Raw genomic sequence first — 22,853 nt, 5'->3', positions numbered from 1 at the left:
CGCTGGCCCCGCCCATCGCCCTCTGACCCCCACCGGCCCCCGCCCCCAGGCTCACGCGGTCGCGTCGCTGCCGGAAGTGGCGGCGCGAGTCGGGACCTGCCGGGAGCATGGCGGGCGCGCGAGGCGCGGGGCTCGGGGCGGCGGCGGCGGCGGCGGCGGCGGCGGCGGAGGAGCGGCCCGAGAAGCGGCCGCTGGAGTCGGAAACGGAGCCGGAGCGGGAGAAGGTGACCGCGGGCTGCGCGGAGCGGGAGCGGACGGGGCGGCGGGGCTGGGCGGCGAAGCGGGCCGCACGTGGCGGCCCCTCTGCCCGCTTGCCCCGGGGAGTCCGCCCAGCGCGCGACGGGCCTGGGAACGCGAGCAGGTGTCGCCTGCCCTCCGCTGGCCGTGGCCTTGTGGGACGTCCGAGGCAGGGGGCACCCCCTGCGCAGGGGTGGGCGGAGTGGGGCTGGGCTGTTCTGCGGGTTCGAAGAACGCCTGAGCAGGAGCAGAGTAGGAGGGAGAGCTGGCGTCCCGTGCCGCAGCCTCCCTGACACTTTGAAATATGCATCCTATCGCCAAAGAGACTTGAGCTTGCAGTAATTGTTGCATATTTATACGTTGCTAGTATGTCAGGTACGTTGTAGAAGAGACTGCGAGAATAAGAAAGCGTGCATACAACCCAGTGCCTGCTGCATTGGATACATCGTTTTAACTGGATTCATGGCCATTCATTCCTGTTGTCCAGCTGAACACTATTTGGGTTGTGGGCGTATCATTAGATCTCGGTGGTAAGAAAACATAGAAGGCATGTCCGTCAGGTCTCTTGTCAGGGGAACTCCGAGTGGCCGTGTGGCCGGGCTGCCCCTTCACCCGTGACAAGCCCTCGCGCTGCTTCCCCGCCAGCGGCAGCTTTGGGCATCGGCTTGGCTGCTTCCACTACTTGGCTCTGTACCCGTCAGCAGCCCTTTGAGTTTGTGCCCAAGTCATTTATGCCATTTTTACTTACTGTTGTAATTGTGTAGCCAGCTAAGTAGTGTAGATAGTGTGTATCAGAGGGCCAACTTGAGGGCCTGAGGACCGTGGAATAACTAGTAAGTGCAGGTGAGAGACTTAAAAGCTCTGGAAAAACAGTGAAATCTAGGATTCTGCATTTAAATAAATGCTTGCTCAAGTCTACAACTTCTTGTTCCGCTTCCAGAAGGCAACGCCTGGCCCACCCACTGTGCCTTGTGTCCTGTAAATTAGAGATGGCAGGGTGTCTGGTCTGCAGAGCTCCGCTCAGAGGCAGCTCTGGTCCTACCCCATGAGGGGGTGACCAAGTACCCTTACTTTTAAGTAAAGCTTGGGGTGTTTTTATGTCTCTTCAACCAACCGTTACAACTTCCTCATCAACTGTCGGTCCCAGTCTGGTTGGATGTGAAGTCTCCTCTTCAGGTGGGAGAGGCCGCTCGGGTTGTGGTCCTGTGCTGGCCTCACATCCTGCCTTAGTGCCCTCGTGGCTCTGGGGCTGTGAGTGCCAGGGTGGAGCATGGAGGGTGGGCAGCCGGTGTTGGTGATGTGAAGAGCCCTTCCCTTGGGATACGCTGCGAATTAAATGTCTTTTCAAGGGCAGGTATCCAGTGTGGTCTGCAGAGGTGGATGGTGAGGGAGGCCTGGGTTGGGTGGATGGTTTTGGTGGAGGTCGGGGCCTGAGGGCTATGGCCTTGGAGGCTGACCACACAGATCCATGGGCCATCAGCACGTGTTCCTTGCAGCCCTCTCTTCTTAGTGCTCCTGCTCCCAGCCTTGGGCACGGCAGCGATTCTGGCCTCTCTGACAGCGAGGAGAGTGTGTTCTCAGGCCTGGAAGATTCTGGCAGTGACACAAGTGAGGAGGAAGGCGGGGCCAGCAGTGGTGAGCAGCACAGCAGGACGGAGAAGACCACTGGGCAGCAGGTAGGTGAGCGGAGAGCCTCAGGGGGTCTCCCCCCGGATGACAGTGGCCAGGAAGGTGCCGGCCAGGCTCTCTGGGGGGCTCCCCACACTGCTTTCTCCTGTTACCCCAAGGCCTTCTTCCTTCCTCCAGTGCAGCAGGGGCTTGTAGAGCACTGTTTGGAGCTGAGGTGCTCGGAGTTCTAGGGCACCTGTTTTCAGCCACAGTTGTGTGCTCCGTTTATAGGAACCCTGAAAGTCTGCATGCCACCCCCCCCCCAGGTGCTTCTGATGTCACCTCTCCTGGGACTCAGGCCACTTTGCTAGGCTGGGCCATAGGTGGGGTTTCCTAGGGGCAAAGCCTGAGTGAGGATCTGTGTGCAGGGCTGCCTGGCGGGACCTATGTGTGGGAGCTCTGCTGCACCCAGCCTGACCTGGGGTGCAGGAGTCCAGATCCCCCACCCGAGGCTTTGCCTTCATACCTGTTGCTGTGATGGTGGGGAAAGGCACACTCTACTCTTGTCATAAGTGAGAAAAATGACAGAAAATCTTGATTTGGCTAAAATACATTTGCTTAGAACATTCTAGAAACAAGCTTATAAGTATTTATGCTTTCTGTGGCCCTGATGTTCTGGAAGTTAGAACCTTGATGGAAACCAAAAGCCATGCTCGTTTAATCTGTTTCCTAGGAAGAAAAGATTTAAAATCAGATTTAAATCGTCCGCCTGTTCGAGCTTTAGTTGTGAGGGTGGTGCACAGAGGAGATGGTGCCTCCTTGTCCGTGGTTTGTGGGATCATGAGCGGCTGGTTTTTACCTTCTGTTAACTTTTTAAAACCCTGAAATATGCCCTCCTTGGCAAAAAATTAAAGCTACACTGTTCAGTGAAGAGTGGAGGCTCTCGTTCGCTGCCTTTGCTCCAGACAGCGACCACAGCTGATAGTTAAATGGTCTTGCTGTATCTTCTTCCCTCTTAAAACTAAGGATCTGTATTTTTAAGTATTTCTATTTTTTCTTTTAGGAAAATATATTTACCTTTTTTTACGGGTAGAGTTTTATTTTTTTACCGAGGTGCTGGGAATCGAACCTAGGCTGCCTGCTAAGCACGCACTCTACCACTGAGCTGTACCCTCCCCACTGTGAACAAAGTTTTAGAAATAGTTTTTAAAAATTAAACAATTCCTTTAATAAAAAAGATTTTTACTTTAAATGCTCCAAACTAGGTAATGTATACGGGTATCTCGAGAGGCTGTCTGGTGGAGTCCGGTGAGAGGGGCTCTTGCCCTGGTGTGCCCATGTTCTGGCCCCTCTGAGCCATGGAGCTGTGTGCTCGTCTGAGGACAGAGCCATGCCGCCATCCGGGGTCTGCTCCCAGATCGCTCAGCGGGGACGGAAACTGCAGCTCAGGAGCGCGTAAATGTCCACGTTCTCCAGAGGCTGGGGAGCAATCCTTGCCCTTTACCCTTTACCCTTGGCCGTTGTGGGTGCTGTTTGAGCCCTCGGTCTGGTGAAGTCCACGCAGGCTACTTGGGGGGCCGGGGTGAGGCTGCTGTAGATCTGCTGTCCCCCTCACCAGCCAAGCCTGTGGCCCCCCCTCCTGTGCTGTGTTGCAGCAGCTTTGTGACCTCATGCCGCCTTGGCTCCCACCGGGCTCTGGGCCCATCCCTGTCTCCCGCGGGTTGTCCTGGAGCCCCGCCAGCCCTGGCTCTGGGCTCCGCCTGCTCCGCTGGAACCTGCTTGGCTTGGGCGCTCTCGTCTCTGGCTTTTTTGTGCTGTAGCTGAAGGTGCAGCCAGCCCCGGTTGGAGTGTTTTCTTCTAATGCATGGGCCTCAGGACTGGGTGTGGGTTCCTTCAGGCCAAGAGAATGAATGGAAGGGGTGGGGGTGCTCTCAACTCCTGGGGAGGTCCCCCCACACCCCTCTTCCACCCGGTCCTCAGAAGCCATCTGCACTCTCTGCCCGATTGGGCTGCTTACTCTCCTGTCTCCTGTTCACACCTGCTCCTCTGGTGGTCTGAGTTCCATTTCCACCGGGACGCAGGCCAGTTGCTGCTTCCTGTGTACCCCCCGTCTCCCCGTGAGCATGCCCACGTGACATAGCCAGGAGTGGCCCCATGACAGCTCTTCCAGGTTCTGCATGAGGGGCCCCTGGGGTAGCCTGTCCCTTCCTCCTCCTGAAGCCCAGGGCTGAGTGCCTGCAGAACCTTCCTACCATGTTGGGGGTGCTTTCTCTGGATCCGGACCCTCCCGAGGGTCTGCTGACCCACCTTCACTTGTCACAGCCAGTGGGTTGTCACATGTCACACCAGGAAGGCTTCTACCCAAGGTGTTCCTGCAGCTGGGGGTGGATCCTCAATCCAAGACCCCTGCCCTGGCCAGCTTCTCGAGGTGGCATCTCCGCCCACCTTGGCTTTAGGATTCCTTGCCAGTGGTGACACTCCAGCTTCTGCCTGCCTCTCTGCCCAGTGTCTCGGCTCTAATGGAAGCCCCCAGTGTTCTGTGGCACCGACCCTGGCCATGGCCAATGATGTGGTTTTGCAAGTAATCTATGGTCTTAGGTGAGCTGCTTTGCCAGCAAAAGTGACGTTTGTCTGGGGACCCCTGAAGGACGAGATGAGTTTTGTGACGAGAGAACAGCCTTCCTGCTCTGCCCCCACCCCTGCTGTTGCCTTGCCGAGCTTGGTTCTGACCAGGGCTGCCGACAGCTGCTGTGCTTTGCCCGTTTCTGCTCACTTCTCTTCCGCTGTGTGCTCCTGGCTGTCACCTAGCCAGCTCCAGTCACTGTTTCCTCCACATTCTGTTGGCAGGCCGTGTTCCCTATAACTTGTCTCGGGGCTTCCGCCATTTCCTGCTGAGGATGGGTGGACAGCCACTCCCTCTGTGTCCCCTCTGCTTTGTGTGTCTGCAGAGCATCCACCTTGGTGCTGGGGCACATGCTTGTGTGGTGTCAGGGACACCCATGCTGAGGCACAGGCCGCAGGGAGAGGGCCCAGCTGTGGGTGTGCCTCCCAGGGCCTTTCTGCCTGGAGCAGGTCATGCCCTGCCTAGATGCACTGATCATACCACAGCAGTGGCAAGTGCTTACATAGGGGTAGCTGGTTTGGTTTTTTTCTCCTCTGGTTGTCCCATGGTGGTGAGGGCCGTGATTCTGTGGCATCCAGGTATGTGTGCCACAGGCCATCCCGACAGCTGGGGACAGTGCAGGAGGCACTCCCTGGATGGGGACCCCTCTCATGGCCAGGAGGCCGCTTGTGCCTTCCTGCGAGACCTCACCAGGTCTCTGCCTTCCTTTTCCACCTAGAAGACCGCGGGGAGCGGCCCGGCTGCCAGGGGTCCCTGCCGGGTGGGAGTGTGCCCTGCTTCGGCGCCAGGCCACCCTGGGCATTGCTGTGTGGTGTGCTCCTCCCTCTCACTGTCCGCTCCCTCTTGGGTCCTGGCAGATGGTTTATATGTGTCCTCCGTCTCCCTCCCTTGGTTTAAGGGAGGTGTGGGATTAGGTGCTACCCAGAGCCTCACCGGGTTACTGGAGGGCACCCAGGAGGTCTCCTGCTCCTGTGCCAGGAGACCCTTCCCCATCCCGGGGGTTCTTCCCAGGCTGTCCTCTGCGCATCTAAGCTGGTGAGCATCCTCTCTGCTGCTGCTCCTCCGGGGGCAGGGCTCCATGGGGGTCCGTTCCGCTCCCCTCCCCTCCACGTGGGCTGGAGACCCTGGACGTTGGCCTCATCACCCTGGACGTTGCCCTCATCTGGACTTGGGGCTCTCTGCCCATCTTGGTCTGTGTCCCCACCTGCCCCCTGCTTCCCTTGGGCTTGGCCTGTGACTGAGGCGGAAATGCCCTCAACCTCCTGCCCCCCACATGGGTCCGGAAGGTCCTCGCAGGGGAGGAGCAGCTGCACCTTTACCCAGCAGCGGGTGTCCTCACCTGGGCCTGCACACAAGTTGAGTCGGGAAGCTCCGGTCATTGTGGTGTTGGGCTGGGCTGAGGTCCCCAGACTGGGGAGCCGGTTGCTGTGTTCTGTTTGTGTCAGCTATCTGTTGCTCTGTAACAGGACAGCCTGAAACAGGGGCTTACAGCAACGAGCACCCAGTCATCTCCCCGTCTCAGTCAGGATGGAAGCAGGCGGCTGCAGGGCCTGGAGAGGTGTGCCTGGGGACGGGGACTTGGAACTGGCTGGGATGCTTCCAAGCTCCTCGTGTGGAGCTTGGGTGAGGAAGAATTGGGTGTGTTTGGGGGGCTGGTAAGCAGGGGGCAGTGGGGACTGGGACACCGGCCTAGGAAGGTGGGTCCAGGTGCTGGTGTCTCCTCCACCTTCCCCCTTGGAGAGGTTCCGTCTCAGGGCCCAGCTGTTTGCAGTGAGGCCCCAGGGCTCCAGCCTGCTTGCCGCTTGTGGCTTTGCCTGTGTATCTAGTTTACGTGTGGTTTGGGGGCTTCTTCATGCTCCTGCTGTGATGATCTCACCTTCCCGGGTCGGCTTCCCTTGGCCTCCACTCTCTTAGCTCCCACTCCTGTCTCCAGCCTCCTCTCCAGGTCTCCTCAGGACTGCCAGCCTGTCCCTCATCCCTGCCCTTCAGTGCCTTGTTGACCTGAGTCCCTGTCCACCAGGCCAGTCCCCGGTTTCCCAGGGCACACCGTCCAGCCCCTGCCCCTCACACTTCTGACAGTGTGCCTGTGCGCCTGCCCAGCTGGGGAACCCTCTGCCCGCTGGCTGTGCCCTAGTCACCAAAGGAGCTGGAGCAGAGGCCCTGGCGGGTGCTCCCCAGAAGCAGGTACCTGCTCCACAGTGCCCTCGGTCACGTTCCTGCTCCCCGGCTCTTCCACATCCACCGCCCACTTCTGCTCTCCATGCACAACCCGCACCCTCCTGTCTCTACCCTCAGGCAAGGAGAACCCCTTGGGCCTCCCACCCCTAGGCACGCCTGCCCCGCTCTGTTCTTGCCAGGTCCCTGTGCTCCAGTGGCCGCGGACGTGGTCTCTTGTCCACATCCTAGCATCCTGCCCACAGCGCAGCGAAGGGCTTTCAGGGGGCTTTCCCGGTCCCACAGGGAGGTGTCTCGCATGCTCCGCCCCCTCTTGGTCACTCATCTTGGCTGGATTCAGGTGCTTGAAGCCCTTTCTTCCCTTTTGTGCTTGTTTAGATCCATTTTTTCCTGCTTTTCCTGTTTGGTTTGGTCTTATGTTTTGTTTTGTATTTCGTTTTCTTTTTTTGTGTGAAAGTTGCCAGTTTCACTAGTTGTCTGCTTGCCACATTCAAGAATGTGAGGAAAACCTAGTAAGGACGCCTGATGTGCAAACAGCATTTATGTAAAAAGAGCCCTGCCTGTGCTGCTTTCTCCTGGCACTTACTGCAGACCCCTGACCAGGAGTAGCCCACCTGGGTCTCAGTGCGGCTCTGGCAGTGGTGGTGGGCCCCCCAGGAGATTCCCGTCCAGACTCCCTTGGTCGCCTGGTCTGGGCCACTTGCCTACAGAGACCCCCTCCCTTCTGGTCCCGCTCGTGACCCCTGAGCTGTCCGTGTGGGCACTTCTGGAGCCTGTGCCACGTGGGGTTGAGCCCACCTTAGGGAGGGTGCTGGCAGCCTGTGTGCTGTGTGGATTTGGGCAGACCGCCCCGCCTGGTGTCTGTGCCTGAGATGCTGACAGCTGAGGCTGGGCCCTGTGACCAACAGGAGAGGGTGGTGGTGGGCGAGGGTTTTGAAGAAAAGGCCTGATGCCAACAACAGCGCTGTGTCTTACGACTTTGAAGGCGTGGGGTTTGCTAGGTCTGCCTGAGCCCATGGCTGGTTTGGTCTGGGGAGCTGGGCTGCGCCCCCATCGCTGCTGCCCTCTGGTGGCCACCGTTTGCCCTCTGAAGTAAGGATGTGGCTCCTCCGAGCCCCGGCGTCCTAGGGAGGGTTGGATGTCCATCTCCTTTGCACAGGAACTCACAGCCCCGCTGCTGGGTGTCCCCTCCCCTCGCCGAGAGCTAGTCTGTGTCTGGCTCCCTGTGAGGCCCTGGGGCTGTCTGCACCCAGCAGGGGTCGATGTGGGGCAGGCAGAGCACCAGAGGATGAGCTGCTGGCCTATCCTCTCCTGCCAGGGCTCAGGATCCCGGCCTGTGGCCCGGGTGGCGTGGGGCTCCCAGGATTCAGTGCTGGTGGGGAGTGCCGGACCGGCTGGCGGGAGGCAGCGTGGAGCGCTGTGGCCAGCACTGTGGACCTTGCTGCAGTGGTGGCCCATCGGCCATGACCTGGTATCGGGGCTGGTTGAGGAGATCGACAAACTACCCTGCCTGGGGTCCTGCCAGCCCAGGGCCTGGGGCAGGTGTGTCTGTTAGTTGCTGCAGTGGGCAGGGATGGGAGGAGAGCTGTGGGCCCCAGGCAGAGGCAGGAGTCTGGGGCTTCCTCGCACACCCCCAGGCAGGGTTGACCCACTTTCAGCGGGTGGGGCTCCTGAAGCGCACAGAGAGGGAGCAAGGGGTGGGGGGGATGTGGAAACTGAATCCCGCCTTGTTCCTGGCCTGGAAAAAAACTTACTCTCCCAGCCTCCTCCTGCTGAGGGAAGAGCAGGCGAGAGGAGGAGCGGCCCTGCGCGCCGTTGGCTCCTGCCTGCCCAGGGGCGCGGGGCTCTGGTGGGGGCGCTTGTGCTCAGGGGCTTCTGCTTCTGACCCTTAACTGCCCCCAGGGGTGAGACGGGGCTGCTTTCCCATCAGTCCTTGTTCCGGTACACCCGATCCCTCCACCCTCCAGGGGAGAATCTGTTTTCCAGGTTGGGGTGTGAGTGCCCAGGGGCACCCACTCACTGGCCTAGTGGCTGGGGTCAGCCTGGGGTCGTGTCCTCCCGGCATTCGGAGAGCATGGGGACCTCTTTGGGCCCTTGGCCGGCTGGGCCGAATGTGGCTTCCTCAGGGCGAGGGACTTGCCCTTGGAGTGCCCAGTGTGGGCCTCACCTGGGCCTGCCACCCTGGCTGGGGCCCTTCTGACAATGGCCGACAGCAAGTGCCATGGCCCTTCCCTAGGTGGGGCAGCCAGGTGTGGGCGACCCCCCGTCTGTGCCTGCTGCCACCGAGAGCCGCCCCTGCCTTGCCCCCCTGACCCCGGGCTGGCTCGGGCCAGCAGAGCCTTTGGGCCGGGAGCCCTGAAGCCGGTTTTTTCGTTATGGGATGCGGGGGTGGCTGAGTGCTCCTTTTCCAGGTGTCAGCCCCTCCCTGGGGTCCTCTGCTTGAGTTTGGATATTGGGATGGGTCCATCTCTTGACAGAGAACCCTGGGTGGGGCCCCCGAGAGGCCCGCTTAGACCTGGGGTGTCCCCAGTCTCATTCTGAGGCTGGGATCAGGTTGGAGCTGCTCAGAGATTGGGGTGTGGGAACCTAGGCCCCAGTGTCAGCAGGAGGGGTGGGGGCCCTGGGCCTGCCAGCTGCCTCAGGTCATAGGGCTTAAGTGTCCTGACTTAATCGTGCTCCCCTTCCCTTTACAGGTGGGGACCCCTTCCCCAAGGACAGAGGAGGCGAGCATGCCTGTCAAGGATGAGTACGCAGAAGACAGTTCGGATGAAGAGGTAGGGCTGGGGGTGGGGCCTCCCCGGGTGGGCTGCGCTGCCCTGGGCAGGGGGGAGTCAGGCCACAGCGAGGCCTGAGTGGGCGTCCTGGCCTCGGGCCCCATTCCCGGTCTGGAAGAGCAATTTCGGGGTCGGGGACACATGAGTGCAGGACTGTGTGTGTCATCGCCGGGGAGGGGAGGGCGTGGGTGCAGTGCAGTCGCCCTTGTGCCCTTGTCCCGGCCCTGTGCCGTGGACCTGGGTGTTTGGAGGGGCGGCTGACAGACAGTGGGGGCCCTGGCGGGCTCGATGAGGTCTTTGTTTATGCTCTGGTGGATGTAAACAGGCGTAGGGAAGCTTGCCCCCTCCCCCAGCGGGCCTGTGCTTGTCCCTGGGGGTGGGAGTGGGGTGGCAGGCCCGGGTGACGCCCACACTGGACACTGAAGGCAGGGGACAGGTGGTCCCTGCTGCTCTGCCCTGTTGTCTCTTGCATCCCGAGGCAGGGCCCATGTGGCCCTCAGTGAATCTGGCCGCCCCTGCCAGGTCTGCAGTCTTCTCCTCCCTGGGGATCGCGATGTCGGGCTCTGGGTGCTCATTCTGGCCACCGGCCCTGCCCGTTGGTTCTGGGAGGCTGGGAGCCGAGGTGCTGAGCTGGAGGTGGCTGTGGTGCTTGCCTGCCTGTGCCTCCCTGTGTATCGTGGCCATTGGGCATGGCTGCGACCCCTGCGCCTGCTGCCCTGGGGTGAGCCCCCAGGTGTGCACCTCCTTGGGTTAGGGGGTGCTGCAGGGACTGTGGTCCCCGTCCCTCGGCAGCTCTTCCCAGTGCTTGTCAGGGGCTGTCCCGGGCCGGAGAAGACACGCGCCCCCTCCCCTTCACGCCTCCACCCCCATCCTCCGCTCTCTTGGCAGCGGCTGTAGGAGCCTTGGCTGCCCGCCCAATCCGGTCTCTGTGCGTTCAGAGAACAGAGACAAAACAAAATAAATTGGTTTCCTGGCCGGAGCAGCGGGCGCACTCGGTGAAGGGGGGCCAGCACAGCGCAGCTCCCTGCCTGTCTCCCCCCATCCCAGGGGCTCTGGCTGTCGGCAGCCACATCCTGTCGGCTACTTTTTTATATTTGGTATTTTGAGAAATCGATGATGATTGTAAATGGAGTGCAGAGGCCGGGGGAGGGGCTTCGGCCTGCCCACAGGGAGGCGCTCCTGGCCTGGCCTGTCCTGGAGCCGCCGCGGGGGCTGCGGGGGCTGGGGGGCCGCTTCCTCCGGCGATGACTATCCCATATGTTGGCCTGAGTGACAGGAGGGAGCCGCGAAGCCCGCCCGTCCTCTGCTTCTGCCAGCACAGCCAGCTGGCGGCTCGAGGGGGCGGCAGAGCTCAGCTTTCGGGGGCCAGGCCAGGCCTGACAGATGCTCTCCTCCCTGAGATGTGCGTGTGCCTGGAGGGCCCGCGTCTCCCCCATGGTTGTAGCTGCACGTCTGCAGTCTGCAAAGCGGGGTCGGCTTCAGCGAAGAGGTCTGGGAGGCTGGGGTGGCGAGCGGTCCCATCAGGGGCCCAAGGTGTCCGAGAGCATGAGCGGGGTGCAGGGGCCTCCACCCCCACCCCCTTGGGCTGTGCCGTGGTTGGTTGGCACCTGTGAGGGGCCACAGTCTGTGAACATTGCTGATGTCAGGCAGCCCCTTCTCCCTGTACCATCCTTGTTGGTGGCCAGTGGTGCCAGGACGCCACTCAGGCTCTGGTTGGCCCCTGCAGCAGGCAGTGGGGTCCTGACGAGGTGTGCTCCTGGGGGGAACCTGAGGTGTGACAGGGCCTCCTGGACTCCTCTTCCCCAGGCCTCGTCTTGCCCACTCCTGGGCCTGGATTTGAGGCCTGGGCTGGAGGACACTGAAGAGTGTCTAGGCCTTCTGACTGCTGGCCTCTTCTGGGCCTGGGTTTGGGGATCCCCCCACCCCAGGCGCTGACCAGAGAGGGACATTGCCCCTTCAGGGGAGAGCCTGCGTCTTGTTTCCACACCTTCCCCCCCGTCCACGTACACCTTCCCTCAGACTAACATCCCAAGCTGCACCGGGGCTGCAGCCCCCTGCAGGGTGTGTTGCCAGGTCTGGGGGGCTCCTGGCTGCTGTGTTTGGGGGAACCCTGAGGCACAGGCTGTGCCCCCCACTCCTGCAGGTCCACCTCACCCCTCTCCCACAGACGTGATCTCATCCAGCCGCCAGGACCCTGGGGAGGCTGGGCGGGGTGGAGGTGTGCGGCCTTCGCCTCCTGGCCCCTCTTTGTTTCAAGCTGGTGGGAGAAACTGAGGCCAGTGGCTGAGGTGCAGCGTGGTCAGGGTTGGGGGTTGGGGCTGCAGAGGCTGCAGGGAGCCTTCTCCCTTGGCTGGCCCGGCCCCTCCCATGGGCCGACAATGGGACAGCGGTCCCCCTAGACCTCCCAGGGGTCGGGGCGGGGGCGGGGCTTCAGCCCGGTAGGCGCCGCCCCCCCCAGCCGCCCTCCCGCGGGACAACCGGCCTGTCTGCGTCCAGAGCCCGCGATCCCCTCTGCTCTCTCGCCAAACGCCGTTAATGGCTTCTCCCAGCTACTGAACCGGCAGCTGCCTCCAGCGCTGGAGGCCTCGGCTCCTCCCGGGGCGCCGCCCCCGCCCCGGCCGCCCGCCGGATCGAAGCGCTTGCGTCGCTGCTGGCAGCGGGAGCCGGCAGCTCAGGTTTCCGAGCTGTTGTGGGGAGCGTGTGTCTCGGCCTGCAGACCGCCCCGGCCTCCCTGGCGGCCTTCCACCCCCGCTGCCGGGCTCTGACAGCCCCGGCCGGCTTGGTCCCTTCCCACCAGTCGACCAGCCCGCTTCGCTGGGGAGGGGCACCAGATCCCAATGTGGCTGTGGCCTGGCAGGTGGCTGGAACCTCAGGGTGCTCCTGGGGGCCTTAGCCAGGCGCTGTCTCTGAGCCAGGCCCACTGTTTGGGTGGGGGTGGGGGGGTGCCCTCTTCCTGCCAGCACCTTCCCCACCCTGTATCCCGTTTTCCCAGCTGGGAGACAGGGTTCCCCTGGGGAGGGCAGAGCAGGAGTCCCTGAGGAGAAGCTGTGGCGGAAGTAGCTGCACCTGCGAGGGGCTGAGGGAGCAGAGCGAGGCCCTGGGGCTGGGCGGCAGCAGCAGCAGGTGAAGGTGGGGCTCTTTAAGAGCCATGTCTTCCTTCTTGCTGGGGTGGTGGGTGGCGGAAGCCCTGGCCTGCTGGGTGTCCACGTGGAGCCAGTTTCCTTCACAGCAGGAGTCCAGGTGGGCAGGTGGGAGGGAGGGAGGACGTGGGGACAGGGGCCTCCTGATAAAGGAGAGGTTTGCTCTGGAGCTGGAGGTGTGGCCTGTGGAGCTCAGAGCTGGAAGGGCAAGCTTGTGGAGGGCCAGTTCTGTAGGAAAGGTGGTTGAGGGGGCTGGCTGCAGAGCAGGGCCTGCACGTGTCCCAGGCCAGGGCTGTCTTGCTAGGGACAGTGGTCCCAGGCGGGGGCTGGCCGTGTGTGGGCGGTGCTTGTGGTTGAGGGTGAGTCCTCCAGAGCGAGAGCTCAGAGGTGGCTGGGACTGGCTCTGGGGCAGGTGTGGAGCTCCGGGACCCAGGCCAGTGTGAGGCAGCATGGTGGGGGTCAGAATGGGCCTGTGTCCACCTCTGGCACTCCCGAAGTTTCTAGAAGCCCCTGTCTTCAGGAAGCCAAGATTTGGGTGCCCCACATGGGAATGCCCATTGGGCCCTGGTCAGCCCCAGGAGAGGGGCAGGTGGGTGGTGGTCTTGCGTGTCTGAGGACCCAGAAGTGTGGACCACTTAGTGGGGGTGGACTTGCTACCTTCCGCCTAACAGCCGTGGAGGTGCTGGAAGGAGCCAAGGAGTGGGCTTGGAGGGGCTCTGTGCCCACACCCATCTGAGGGCTCAGGCCGGCAGCGCTGTCTTGAGGATGGACAGGCAGAGGTGGGAGTGTCTAGGTTGGCCTGTGCAGGGGTGCCTTACTACCTGAGTAAAGTAGAAGGGGCAGTCTGATGGAGGGGATTTGGGAAGGTGGCTCCTAGTTTCCTGCCTGGCCCAGCTGCCTGCAGCCAGTGGGCTCTGCTTCTGGCCCCATCCCCTGCGGGGGTCCCCTTAGTGGGCTCTAGTCCTGGGGGCAGGAAGAGGCCTTGTAGGACCTGGCTTTCCCCTCTTTGGTCTGTCAACCAGGACTCATCCTACTGAGGTGAGTGGGTTCCACTGCAGCAGGTGGGCCTGGGGCACACAGCCTGGCCTCCTCCTCCTACGTGGGCGACCTGATGAAGTTTAAACCCCGTGGAGGAGCCAGGAGAAGAGATGGAGGCGCAGGAAGGCCGAGGGGCGCTCCGAGACAGGCGGGAGCTTCGTGCAGGGGGAGTGGAGGGAACACTGCCGGCATTGTAATCGGAGAGGGGCAAGGGAAGGAGAGAGACCGAGCGAGGGCGGCTGACCCCGCGCTCCCGGGGGACAGGTGGGAGAGGCAGAACGAGGAGAGAGTGAAGGATTCCAGAGGTGGGCCGGCTTCCTCTCTCGCAGACAGACACGGGAGGGAGGTGGGCAGCGGGCCAGCACCGTACCTGCAGTTCCAATCTGCGGTCCTGACAGCTGCAGCCACTTTGGGGAGGGGGAGGGGAGGGGAGGGGGGCTCATCGAGAGCGGAAAAGTCCCAGCCGACACATCAGCCGGTTGTGCCTGTGTCCGGTGCAGTCTGGGGGGTGGGGGACCCCTGCCGGCCTCACCCCAAGGCTTGTCCTTGGGGTCCAGTGGCTCCGCAGGAGAGCGCAGGCTAGGGGGCTGTCTGCGCCCCAGCCTGGGCTCCACGCTGCCTGAGCCGGAGGGTCAGCGGGCGCTCGCCCCCGCGGGGTCACATGTGCTTCCTGGCAGCCCACAGGTGCTGAGCAGGGTGGGGGCAGGCTGGCCTGCGGGTGCAGGCGGCCTGGTGATGAATCATGTGGTGCCGCCAGCAGCTCATTCCCCAGGCTGGGGACAGGGAGCTGACAGCCCAGCCGATCCGGGCTTTTCCAGCCCAGCTTGGCCCACAGAGGCGGCTGCTGCCCCCTCCTTCCCAGCTGCCTCAGTGGGGCACACACACAGGGAGTCCGGGGTCTGTCACTTGACCCCAGCCTTGGTGGAGGGAGAGGCCAGCCTCCCGGGGAGGAGGCAGGGGCTGTGGTGGACAGAGAGCACCTGCCACCCCCGGCCCAGTGGCCGGCTGTGAGTTGCCCAGCGGACGCGCGTGGGGCCGCAGGGGCTGAGGGCGGCCCGCCACCCCAAGTCTGGTTTGAATTTCTGGAGCAGTGGAGGGTGACGGAGTGCTCCTCCCCCACTCCTCCCTCCCTCTCCTGCTGGCTGGCGGGCCAGGCCCTCGGCTGCTACCGGTGCAGCGCAGGGAGCGACCGGGCCCACTGCCCAGGTCTGAGGCCAGCCAAGCTGCAGCCGCTGTTGGAGTCCCAGGCCCAGCAGCCGAGGGCTTGGTCCACGTGCACTGTGCCAGGACCTGCTGGCCCCTGGGGACCATCCCAGCGGCCTGTCCTTTCCCATCGACTTCCCACCTCCACGGCACCTTCTACCCATCCTCCCCTCCTGCACCAGGCTCCGAGGGTCCCTGTCACCCACGTCCCTCCAGCCTCCAACTTGTCTGTCCTTGTGCTCTGAGGGGTGCCCCCCAGGCCTTCCTTGGTGCTTGGTTTTCCCCCACTGTCTGTCCAACACCAGCCTGGTGCCTCTGTGACTGTGAGGTGTGTCCACCTGACTATCTGCCGTCTTGGGGAGGGTTGCACACCCAGGCCTAGGCATGGAGATGTGAGGCCAGTGAACAGCAAGTGGGCCTCGGACCCTCCCGAGGGTGGAGCAGGGAGGCAGACCTGGAGACCCTGAGGGACACCCTGCTGCCCCCATGCCCCTCCTGGGTCCTTGCTGCCCAGGAGGGCAAGGGGCCCTTTTCTCAGCCCGGGGTCAGACCCCACCTGGGTCCTGGTTCTCTGGGCAGGCGGCCGGAGAGGTGGGGGTTCTGCCGTGACCGAGCGTGCCCTCTCCTCCCTCCTTCTGGCCAGCTGGAGGCTCCTGAAGGATTAAGGGGAGGAAATTTGGGGTTGGGTTTCTCTCTGAGTAGAACCTGCCATTGTGACTTTTTATCCTGTTATATTTCTATCAGGTTGGACACAGCTCCCCTCTAGCCCTTAATGGCTCTGGCTTTGAGAATTTCCTCCAAAATTACACGACCGCTTCCTGCTTTTCGGGTCCCTGGAGCCCATCTGTTCAGAGGAGGCGGATGGCTCTAGCCCTGCCCTGTGGGGGGCCCATGTGGGCCTCGGCACCTGGCCTCTCCCGGGGGCCCAGGAGGGCATGGTCAGTGGGGGCCCTGGGCCTGCACTGAGGGCTGGGAGGCCCAGGGCTGGCACCTGGCATCCCCGGCTGTGCTCTGGCCGTCCGGAAGTAGGCTGCTGGCAGGGGGCACACAGAGCTGCCCCAACTTTCTTCTCTGTTGTGCCCATAGAACTCTCACCACTAAACTGTAATTGTCACCTGCAGGATTTTAATGGTCAGCCAGCTGTGCACAGTTCATGGAGAGGCCTGAATTGCCCTCCTCATGGGCAGGTGGGGCCTTTGGGGGAGGTGAGTGGGGGCAGTGGTGCGCGGCCAGGGGTCCTCCTGGTGTAAGCAGTGCTGTGAGGGCCGATGGCAGGGCTGGGGGCAGAGGCCTGGGGCCTCTCCTCTCATAGCTCATAGGGGCAGGAGTGGGCCTTGGGGTGGGCCCCCAGGGGTACACATGGCAGCGGCCATCTGGTCCACACCCTCAGGCCTGTCCAGACTTCCAGACCTGGGAACTCGCTCTGCCAGACACTGGCCCTCGCTTACCCTCCTAGCATGTCCACTTCTCGGGGCTCTGTGGGTAGAGGCCGAGGGCACCTGAACATCTGGCAGGAGGTACAGGGAGGGGCGGCCCTGAGCCCTGGAAAGTGGGGCCCTTACCCAAGAACTGGGTGCCTCAGGCCCAGGGAGGACGGGTTGTGAAAAGAGAATAGCCCTGAGGGTGGAAGTGTGGGCTTGGGCTGCGGCTCAGTATAGATTTGGAACCGTTCAAGAGAACAGTGTGCATCCGTGTTTGAAAGATACTGGTTTGTTTTTTTTTTAATTATACAAAATTTCCAGACTTTATATTATCATATCAAAGACACAAGATGCCAGCACATAGTGACCAGAAGAAAGCCGGGAGGAAGCCAGCACGGAAAGTTCCAGTGGGCCTGGGCCAGTGCTGGGGCCAGCTCCGAGTCCTGCTGCCTGTCTGTCCATCCGCCCCCCTCATAGCAGGGGGCGGGGCTGGCCGGGGGGGCGCCCTCGGGGAGGCCTGTGCCCGAGTCAGGTCCATGGGGGCTCTCCGTGGACGGCCCAGCGGCATCCGCCTCTAGCTCCGAATCGCCGACTTTCTGTCTCGGTCCTTGCTCTGCAGAGGGGAGGGCGGTGTCAGGGCCTGGGCAGAGACCCAGTGCCAGCCTGCACCTTTGGCTTCCCACTGGGTGCTGTCTCGGGTGGTGGGAGCCGAAAGCCCCCCTCCGTGCTCACCCCAGCTTCCCTGTGCAGTCTGGGGAGGAGAGTACACTGCTGCACAGCCGAAATTGTAAAATTAAATTTCCCAGATGTTCAGGCCCCAGGAGCTCGGCGTGCTGTCTGGAGAGGAAATGGGGATTGGGGAAAGCCGCGCCGTATTTTCTCCCTGCTCACCCTGCTTTTCCGGTGCCACCAAGCACAGCAGGAGCTGTAAATCACAGCCAGCCAGCATCTCCCGCAGCGTGGCCTTCTCCCAGCCCCCAGGTCTCCTGCCAGCCTCCTTCCTTTGGGTCCCACAGCTGCACTGACTGGGCAGCCCCAGAGGCAGGAAGGCAGGTGCCCCATAAGCCTTAGGCCAGTGGCAGGAGATGTGGCAGAGCAAATGAACCCCGGAGGGGTCTCCTTACTGCTCTGAGTCCCCTTCCCATGGGGGCATGGTGGGTGGCCCCAGTTGTTCGATCCAGCCTTGATTGGGTCCCCTAGCTTTTTCAAGGTTGGTGCCCGCCCTGCCTTGGTCTCTTCCCCCATCTGGCCCTAGGTAGTCCTCTCTGGTCCCCGTGGGAGCCCTTGTCCAAGGGACTCTTGGGGAGAAGGCCCAGCCCTGCCAACTCCCGCTGAGTCCTCTGTGTGCTCCTCCCTCCCTGGGCCCAGGTTGACTGGGGTTACAGGTGCTGCTGGGGGACTCTGCCTGTCTCTGGTCTGATTCCCTCGCCTGGCAGGTGTGGGATGCCCAGCAGGTGTGGGCTGCAGGGTTGATTTGCAGGTTGGGTGCACCACATGGCCTCCCTTTCTGTGGATGCCCCACCACCGACACTCACCAACTTTCTCTGGTTGCTGAGGCAGAAGGTGCAGATCTGTTTGGGCTGGGCGTTCTCGCCATCGCGGGCGGGTGGCGGCGGGGGCGGGGGCGGGGGGCTGCCGGCGCGCGCTGCGTGGAAGAAGGCGGGCCCCGAGTGGCACGGCTGCCCGTCGCCGCAGGCCTCGCCCACCAGCAGCACGTTGCCCAGGTGCGAGATGTAGCTGGAGGCCAGGCGCAGGGTCTCGATCTTGGAGAGCTTGCGGTCGGCCGGCTCGGTGGGGATGAGCGTGCGCAGCGCCGTGAAGGCTGTGTTCACGCTGTTGGTGCGGTCCCGCTCGCGCGCGTTCGCCGTGTGCCGCTGCCGGGGCTCGCGGCCCGGCCGCCCCCCGGCCCCCGGGCCGCCGCCCCCCGCCCGCCGGCCCCCGGCCCGTCTCCGGGCACCCTGGAGGCCGCAGCGCGCCGCGTGCACGCGGCAGGGCTTCTCGTCGGAGCCTGAGCTCTCGCTGCCACGGTCCTCGTCCTCCGACAGCGGGCTCACCTCGGGGTATAGGTATCGGCCGGGCGGCGCCGAGCGCAGCATGGCGAAGGACATGGGGCCGGCGGCCGCCGTCAGCTCCGCCGCGCGCAGCGCATGCCGCCGCCGGCCGCCCGGGCCAGGGAGGCGCGGGTCTGGGGCTCCCGCGGTGGCGGCTGCGGCGCCGCGCGCACGTGTGCGTCCGGGCTGGAGTGGGGCCGCGGGCCGGGCCTTTATAGCGGCGGCGGCCCCTCCCCCGCGCTGGCCCGCCCTTCTCCCCGCCTCCCCGCCCCTGGAGGCCGCTTGGAGCAGGGGCCCTCTGTCCCTCTGCCTTCTCGCGCGGTGGTGAAGGGGCCAGGAGCATCTCGCTGTCTTTGAGGGGCGTGGGGGAAGTGGGAGCCCCCTCCTGGGTGGCACCGGGGCTGTGTGGCCTCCTCTCCTCCCTCTCGGCGGGGGACAGGCGGGTCAAGCAGGACCCATGACCCAGGCCAGGCCTTCTTGCTTGGCATGACCAAGTTCAGCCAGCTGCCCTGGCCCCAGCGCCTGGCCACACCCTGTCTGTCTCTCCCGTGTACACTTGGGCCTTCTGTGCCAGGACGAGGGGGCCCCAGAGGAGCACTGAGGGGCTGGAGCTCAGCCCCATCCCCCCGCGGCCACTCCCCACAGGTTTGTGTGTGGGGTCGCCTGGTGGCACAGCTTGTCTGTCTTGCACCTGCCCTCTTCCAGCATCAGGTGCACCGTCCAGGTCTGGCCCAGGCTGTATGTACCCTCTTCGCTGGCTCCTGCCTGCGCTCCTGCTTTGGAGAACCCCACCCCTCCTTCCCCTGCTGAGTGCTCCTGAGGGATTTCTTTTTGAGCCACTGTCCCCCCAACCCTGGTCTGTTCAATTCAGGGATGGCTGTGTAGCGGTTCGCCCCCTTGCAGAGAAGGAAGGGCATTCCTAGCAGCGGGCAGGGGCACCTGAGGGATGGTCAGGCTGGGAGGACCTAAGTCGGACAGTTAGGGGGTGGGCAGGTGTGGAGGGGCCAGCCCGGAGGCCTGTCCTGCTGCAAGAAGGGGGAACACAGGCTCCCAGCTGTGCTGTCTCCTCTGGGCTCCTCCCGCTGTGGCTACTGTTGCAGGAAGCGGCCGCCTGGGCAGCAGCCTGTGTGCTGGGTGGAGGGAGGGTGGTGGCTGGCAGGGGCCTAGACCAGGAATGTGTGTCCAGGAATGTGGCTGCTCTGCCCGCTGAGTGTGGGGTGGGGGACAGGGCTGGAGGCCTGGGGGGGGGTCCCTGAACACTTGCAGGTCACACACGGTGGCTTCTGCCTCTACTTGGAGTGGGGTGGTGGGGTCTTGCCCGAGTCCCTCCCTGTGGCTACCCACTTTTGCCTAAGGCCCCCGCCAGGGGAGGGAGCCCACGGGCGATGAGGTCACCCTTGCCTGTGGCTGCCCAGAGCCCTGGCCAAGGAATCCAGGGGGGAGGCTCTGGGGCTGGCACCACTTCAGTGGAAAATGTGAAGGTGCAGCTCTGGCGCCTCTGAGGGTCGGGGAGGCGGGGGTGCAGTGCCGGCCGCCATGCCACGTCCCACCCCAGGGAGAAGGCGTGAGTCAGGGTGCCTGGGTGCTGCCCCGGCTGGTGCCTCTACTTTCACCTCTCCCTCTTCTCGTCTGTAGCTTCTGGGGGGCTTGGAGGGAGGGGTGGGCACAGGGGGTGTCCAGTGCTGAAATGCTGGCCTCCTGCCCCAGGACATCCGAAACACAGTGGGCAACGTGCCCTTGGAGTGGTACGATGACTTCCCCCACGTGGGCTACGACCTGGATGGCAGGCGCATCTATAAGCCCCTGCGTTCCCAGGACGAGCTGGACCAGTTTCTGGACAAAATGGACAACCCTGACTACTGGTAAGTGGGCGTGGGGTGGGGCCCGTGGCGTGGGTGGGGCAGGGAGCAGGGACATGGCTCTGACAGGCAGCCCCCAGGCGCACGGTGCAGGACCGGACGACAGGTCACGGCATGAGGCTGACGGACGAGCAGGTGGCCCTGGTGCGGCGACTGCAGAGGGGCCAGTTTGGGGACGTGAGCTTCGACCCATATGAGGTAGGTGGCAGTAGCCAGCCCAGGGTCCTGGGGGTGCCCTCGGGGCCCTGGCCCACCTGCTGCTGCTCATTCCCCCAGCCGGCTGTGGACTTCTTCAGTGGGGACCTCATGATCCACCCAGTGACCAACCGGCCTGCGGACAAGCGCAGCTTTATCCCATCCCTGGTGGAGAAGGAGAAGGTGGGTGCCGTGCTGCCCTCCAGGTATGGAACCCCACCCCTGCCCTCACCTGCCCACCAGCCCTGACCCCCATCTGTGCAGGTCTCCCGAATGGTGCACGCCATCAAGATGGGCTGGATCCAGCCTCGCCGGCCCCGGGACCACACCCCAAGCTTCTACGACCTGTGGGCCCAGGAGGACCCCAATGCCGTGCTGGGGCGCCACAAGATGCATGTGCCAGCTCCCAAGCTGGCCCTGCCCGGCCACGCAGAGTCCTACAACCCACCTCCCGAGTACCTGCCCAGCGAGGAGGAGGTGGGCCTGGTGCCGGGAGGGGTCTGGGCCCTGGCTCTTGGCCCTGGCTCCCTGCTCACTCCTGCCTCCACAGCGCCTGGCCTGGGAACAGCAGGAGCCTGATGAGAGAAAACTCGGCTTCCTTCCACGCAGCTTCCCAAGCCTGCGGGCTGTGCCTGCCTACGGCCGCTTCATCCAGGAGCGCTTTGAGCGCTGCCTGGACCTCTACCTGTGCCCGCGGCAGCGCAAGATGAGAGTATGGGGGATGGCGGGGCTCCTGGGGGGTGAGGGGTGGGGGTGGGGGTGGGCACAGGCACAGGTGGCCAACCCATGCTCTCCTGTGACAGGTGAACGTGGACCCTGAAGAACTCATCCCCAAACTGCCACGGCCACGGGACCTGCAGCCGTTCCCCACGTGCCTGGCCCTGGTAAGCTGATGGAATGGCCGGGGGTACCCCTCCCCCAAGAGTCCATCTCCTCACTGCTCCTTCTCTGCAGGTCTATAGGGGCCACAGCGACCTCGTCCGCTGCCTGAGCGTCTCCCCGGGTGGCCAGTGGTTGGCATCAGGTGGGCCTGAGGTAGGGGCAGCCCCACCGTGGGGGGCCGTGCTGGGGGACCAGGCTCTGAGGGGCCATCTGCTGTGTCCAGGTTCAGATGATGGCTCAGTGCGGCTCTGGGAGGTGGCCACTGCCCGCTGCATGAGGACTGTACCCGTCGGGGCTGTGGTGAGGAGTGTTGCCTGGAACCCCCAGCCTACCACTTGCCTGGTGGCCGTGGCTGTGTGAGTGGGAGGCCCAGGGATGCCTGGGGCGGTGGTGGGCAGGCCAGCACCTGAGGGGCTGCGTCTAGCTCTGGCTCTGGTTGCAGTGAGGATGCGGTGCTGCTGCTGAACCCGGCCCTGGGGGACCGCCTGGCGGTGGGCAGCACAGACCAGCTACTGAGCGCCTTCACCCCGCCCCAGGAGCCCGCAGCGCAGCCCGCACGCTGGCTCGAAGCCTCAGAGGAGGAGCGCCGGGCGGGCCTGCGGCTGCGCATCTGCCACGGCCAGGTGTGGGGGCCGTGGGGGCCATGGGGGCCGGCGGGTGGGCAGGTGGGGAGGGTGCTGCTCAGCCAGCCTTGCCTTCCCGCAGCCGGTGACACAGGTGACCTGGCACGGGCGTGGGGACTACATGGCTGTGGTGCTGGCTGCTCTGGGCCACACCCAGGTGCTGATCCACCAGCTGAGCCGGCGCCGCAGCCAGAGCCCCTTCCGCCGCAGCCACGGCCAAGTGCAGCGCGTGGCCTTCCACCCCGTGCGGCCCTTTCTGCTTGTGGCCTCCCAGCGCAGCATCCGCCTGTACCACCTGCTGCGCCAGGAGCTCACCAAGAAGCTGATGCCCAACTGCAAGTGGGTGTCCAGCCTAGCGGTGCACCCGGCAGGTGAGGGGCTGCTGGGGGCGGGGCTGGCCTGACAGGTGAGGGGGTGCCACCAGGTCTCCAGCACCGTGTCTGCCCCCAGGTGACAACGTCATCTGCGGCAGCTACGACAGCAAGCTGGTGTGGTTTGACCTGGATCTCTCCACCAAGCCGTACAGAGTGCTGAGGTGAGGCGCGGGCGCGGGAGGATGCCCCCCACTGCCACTCCTCTCCCCATGCCTGCCCTTAACCTGGCCCCCGCCCCCCCAGGCACCACAAGAAGGCCCTGCGGGCTGTGGCCTTCCACCCCCGGTACCCGCTCTTTGCATCTGGCTCTGACGACGGCAGTGTCATCGTCTGCCACGGGCGAGTGTACAGGTGAGTCCCCCCTGCCCCGCCCCCACGGGCACCATCTGGTCTTGCGCTGAGCCTCTCCCTCCCCACAGTGACCTGCTGCAGAACCCACTGCTGGTTCCCGTGAAGGTGCTGAAGGGACACTCAACGACCCGGGACCTGGGCGTGCTGGACGTGGCCTTCCACCCCACCCAGCCCTGGGTCTTCTCCTCAGGGGCTGACGGCACCATCTGCCTCTTCACCTAGGCAGCCCTGCTTCCCGTGACCCTTAATAGAAGCTTTTCTCCATGTGGCGTGGGCTTCTGGAGTGGGCTTACTGGAGG

The 22,853-nt window shown here is 63.8% G+C and overlaps 2 protein-coding genes across 2 annotated transcripts; one reads left to right on the top strand and one right to left on the bottom strand.

Annotated features, from left to right (window-relative positions):
* The first annotated feature begins 60 nt into the window (after nt 1-60).
* BOP1 (BOP1 ribosomal biogenesis factor) lies at nt 61-22,823 on the top strand. Its single transcript, XM_072949999.1, has 16 exons — nt 61-224; nt 1,734-1,913; nt 9,337-9,417; nt 19,978-20,132; nt 20,210-20,327; nt 20,406-20,507; nt 20,589-20,801; nt 20,875-21,036; nt 21,128-21,208; nt 21,279-21,348; nt 21,430-21,562; nt 21,649-21,829; nt 21,912-22,200; nt 22,280-22,364; nt 22,447-22,554; nt 22,623-22,823. The coding sequence occupies exons 1-16, from the start codon at nt 108-110 to the stop codon at nt 22,774-22,776; spliced, it is 2,229 nt and encodes a 742-aa protein (XP_072806100.1). The 5' UTR covers nt 61-107; the 3' UTR covers nt 22,777-22,823.
* On the bottom strand, nt 15,906-19,970 carry SCX (scleraxis bHLH transcription factor). The gene is made up of 2 exons (XM_072950000.1): nt 17,755-19,970; nt 15,906-16,832 (listed from the first exon to the last, which is right to left on the bottom strand). The coding sequence occupies exons 1-2, from the start codon at nt 18,325-18,327 to the stop codon at nt 16,794-16,796; spliced, it is 612 nt and encodes a 203-aa protein (XP_072806101.1). The 5' UTR covers nt 18,328-19,970; the 3' UTR covers nt 15,906-16,793.
* Nucleotides 22,824-22,853: the final 30 nt, after the last annotated feature.

Source organism: Vicugna pacos, chromosome 25 (genome assembly GCF_048564905.1).
Source record: "Vicugna pacos chromosome 25, VicPac4, whole genome shotgun sequence".
In the NCBI taxonomy this organism is placed as follows: domain Eukaryota; kingdom Metazoa; phylum Chordata; class Mammalia; order Artiodactyla; family Camelidae; genus Vicugna; species Vicugna pacos.
Note: the sequence above shows the minus strand (reverse complement) of the source record. Positions and strands in the feature narration are given on the sequence as shown.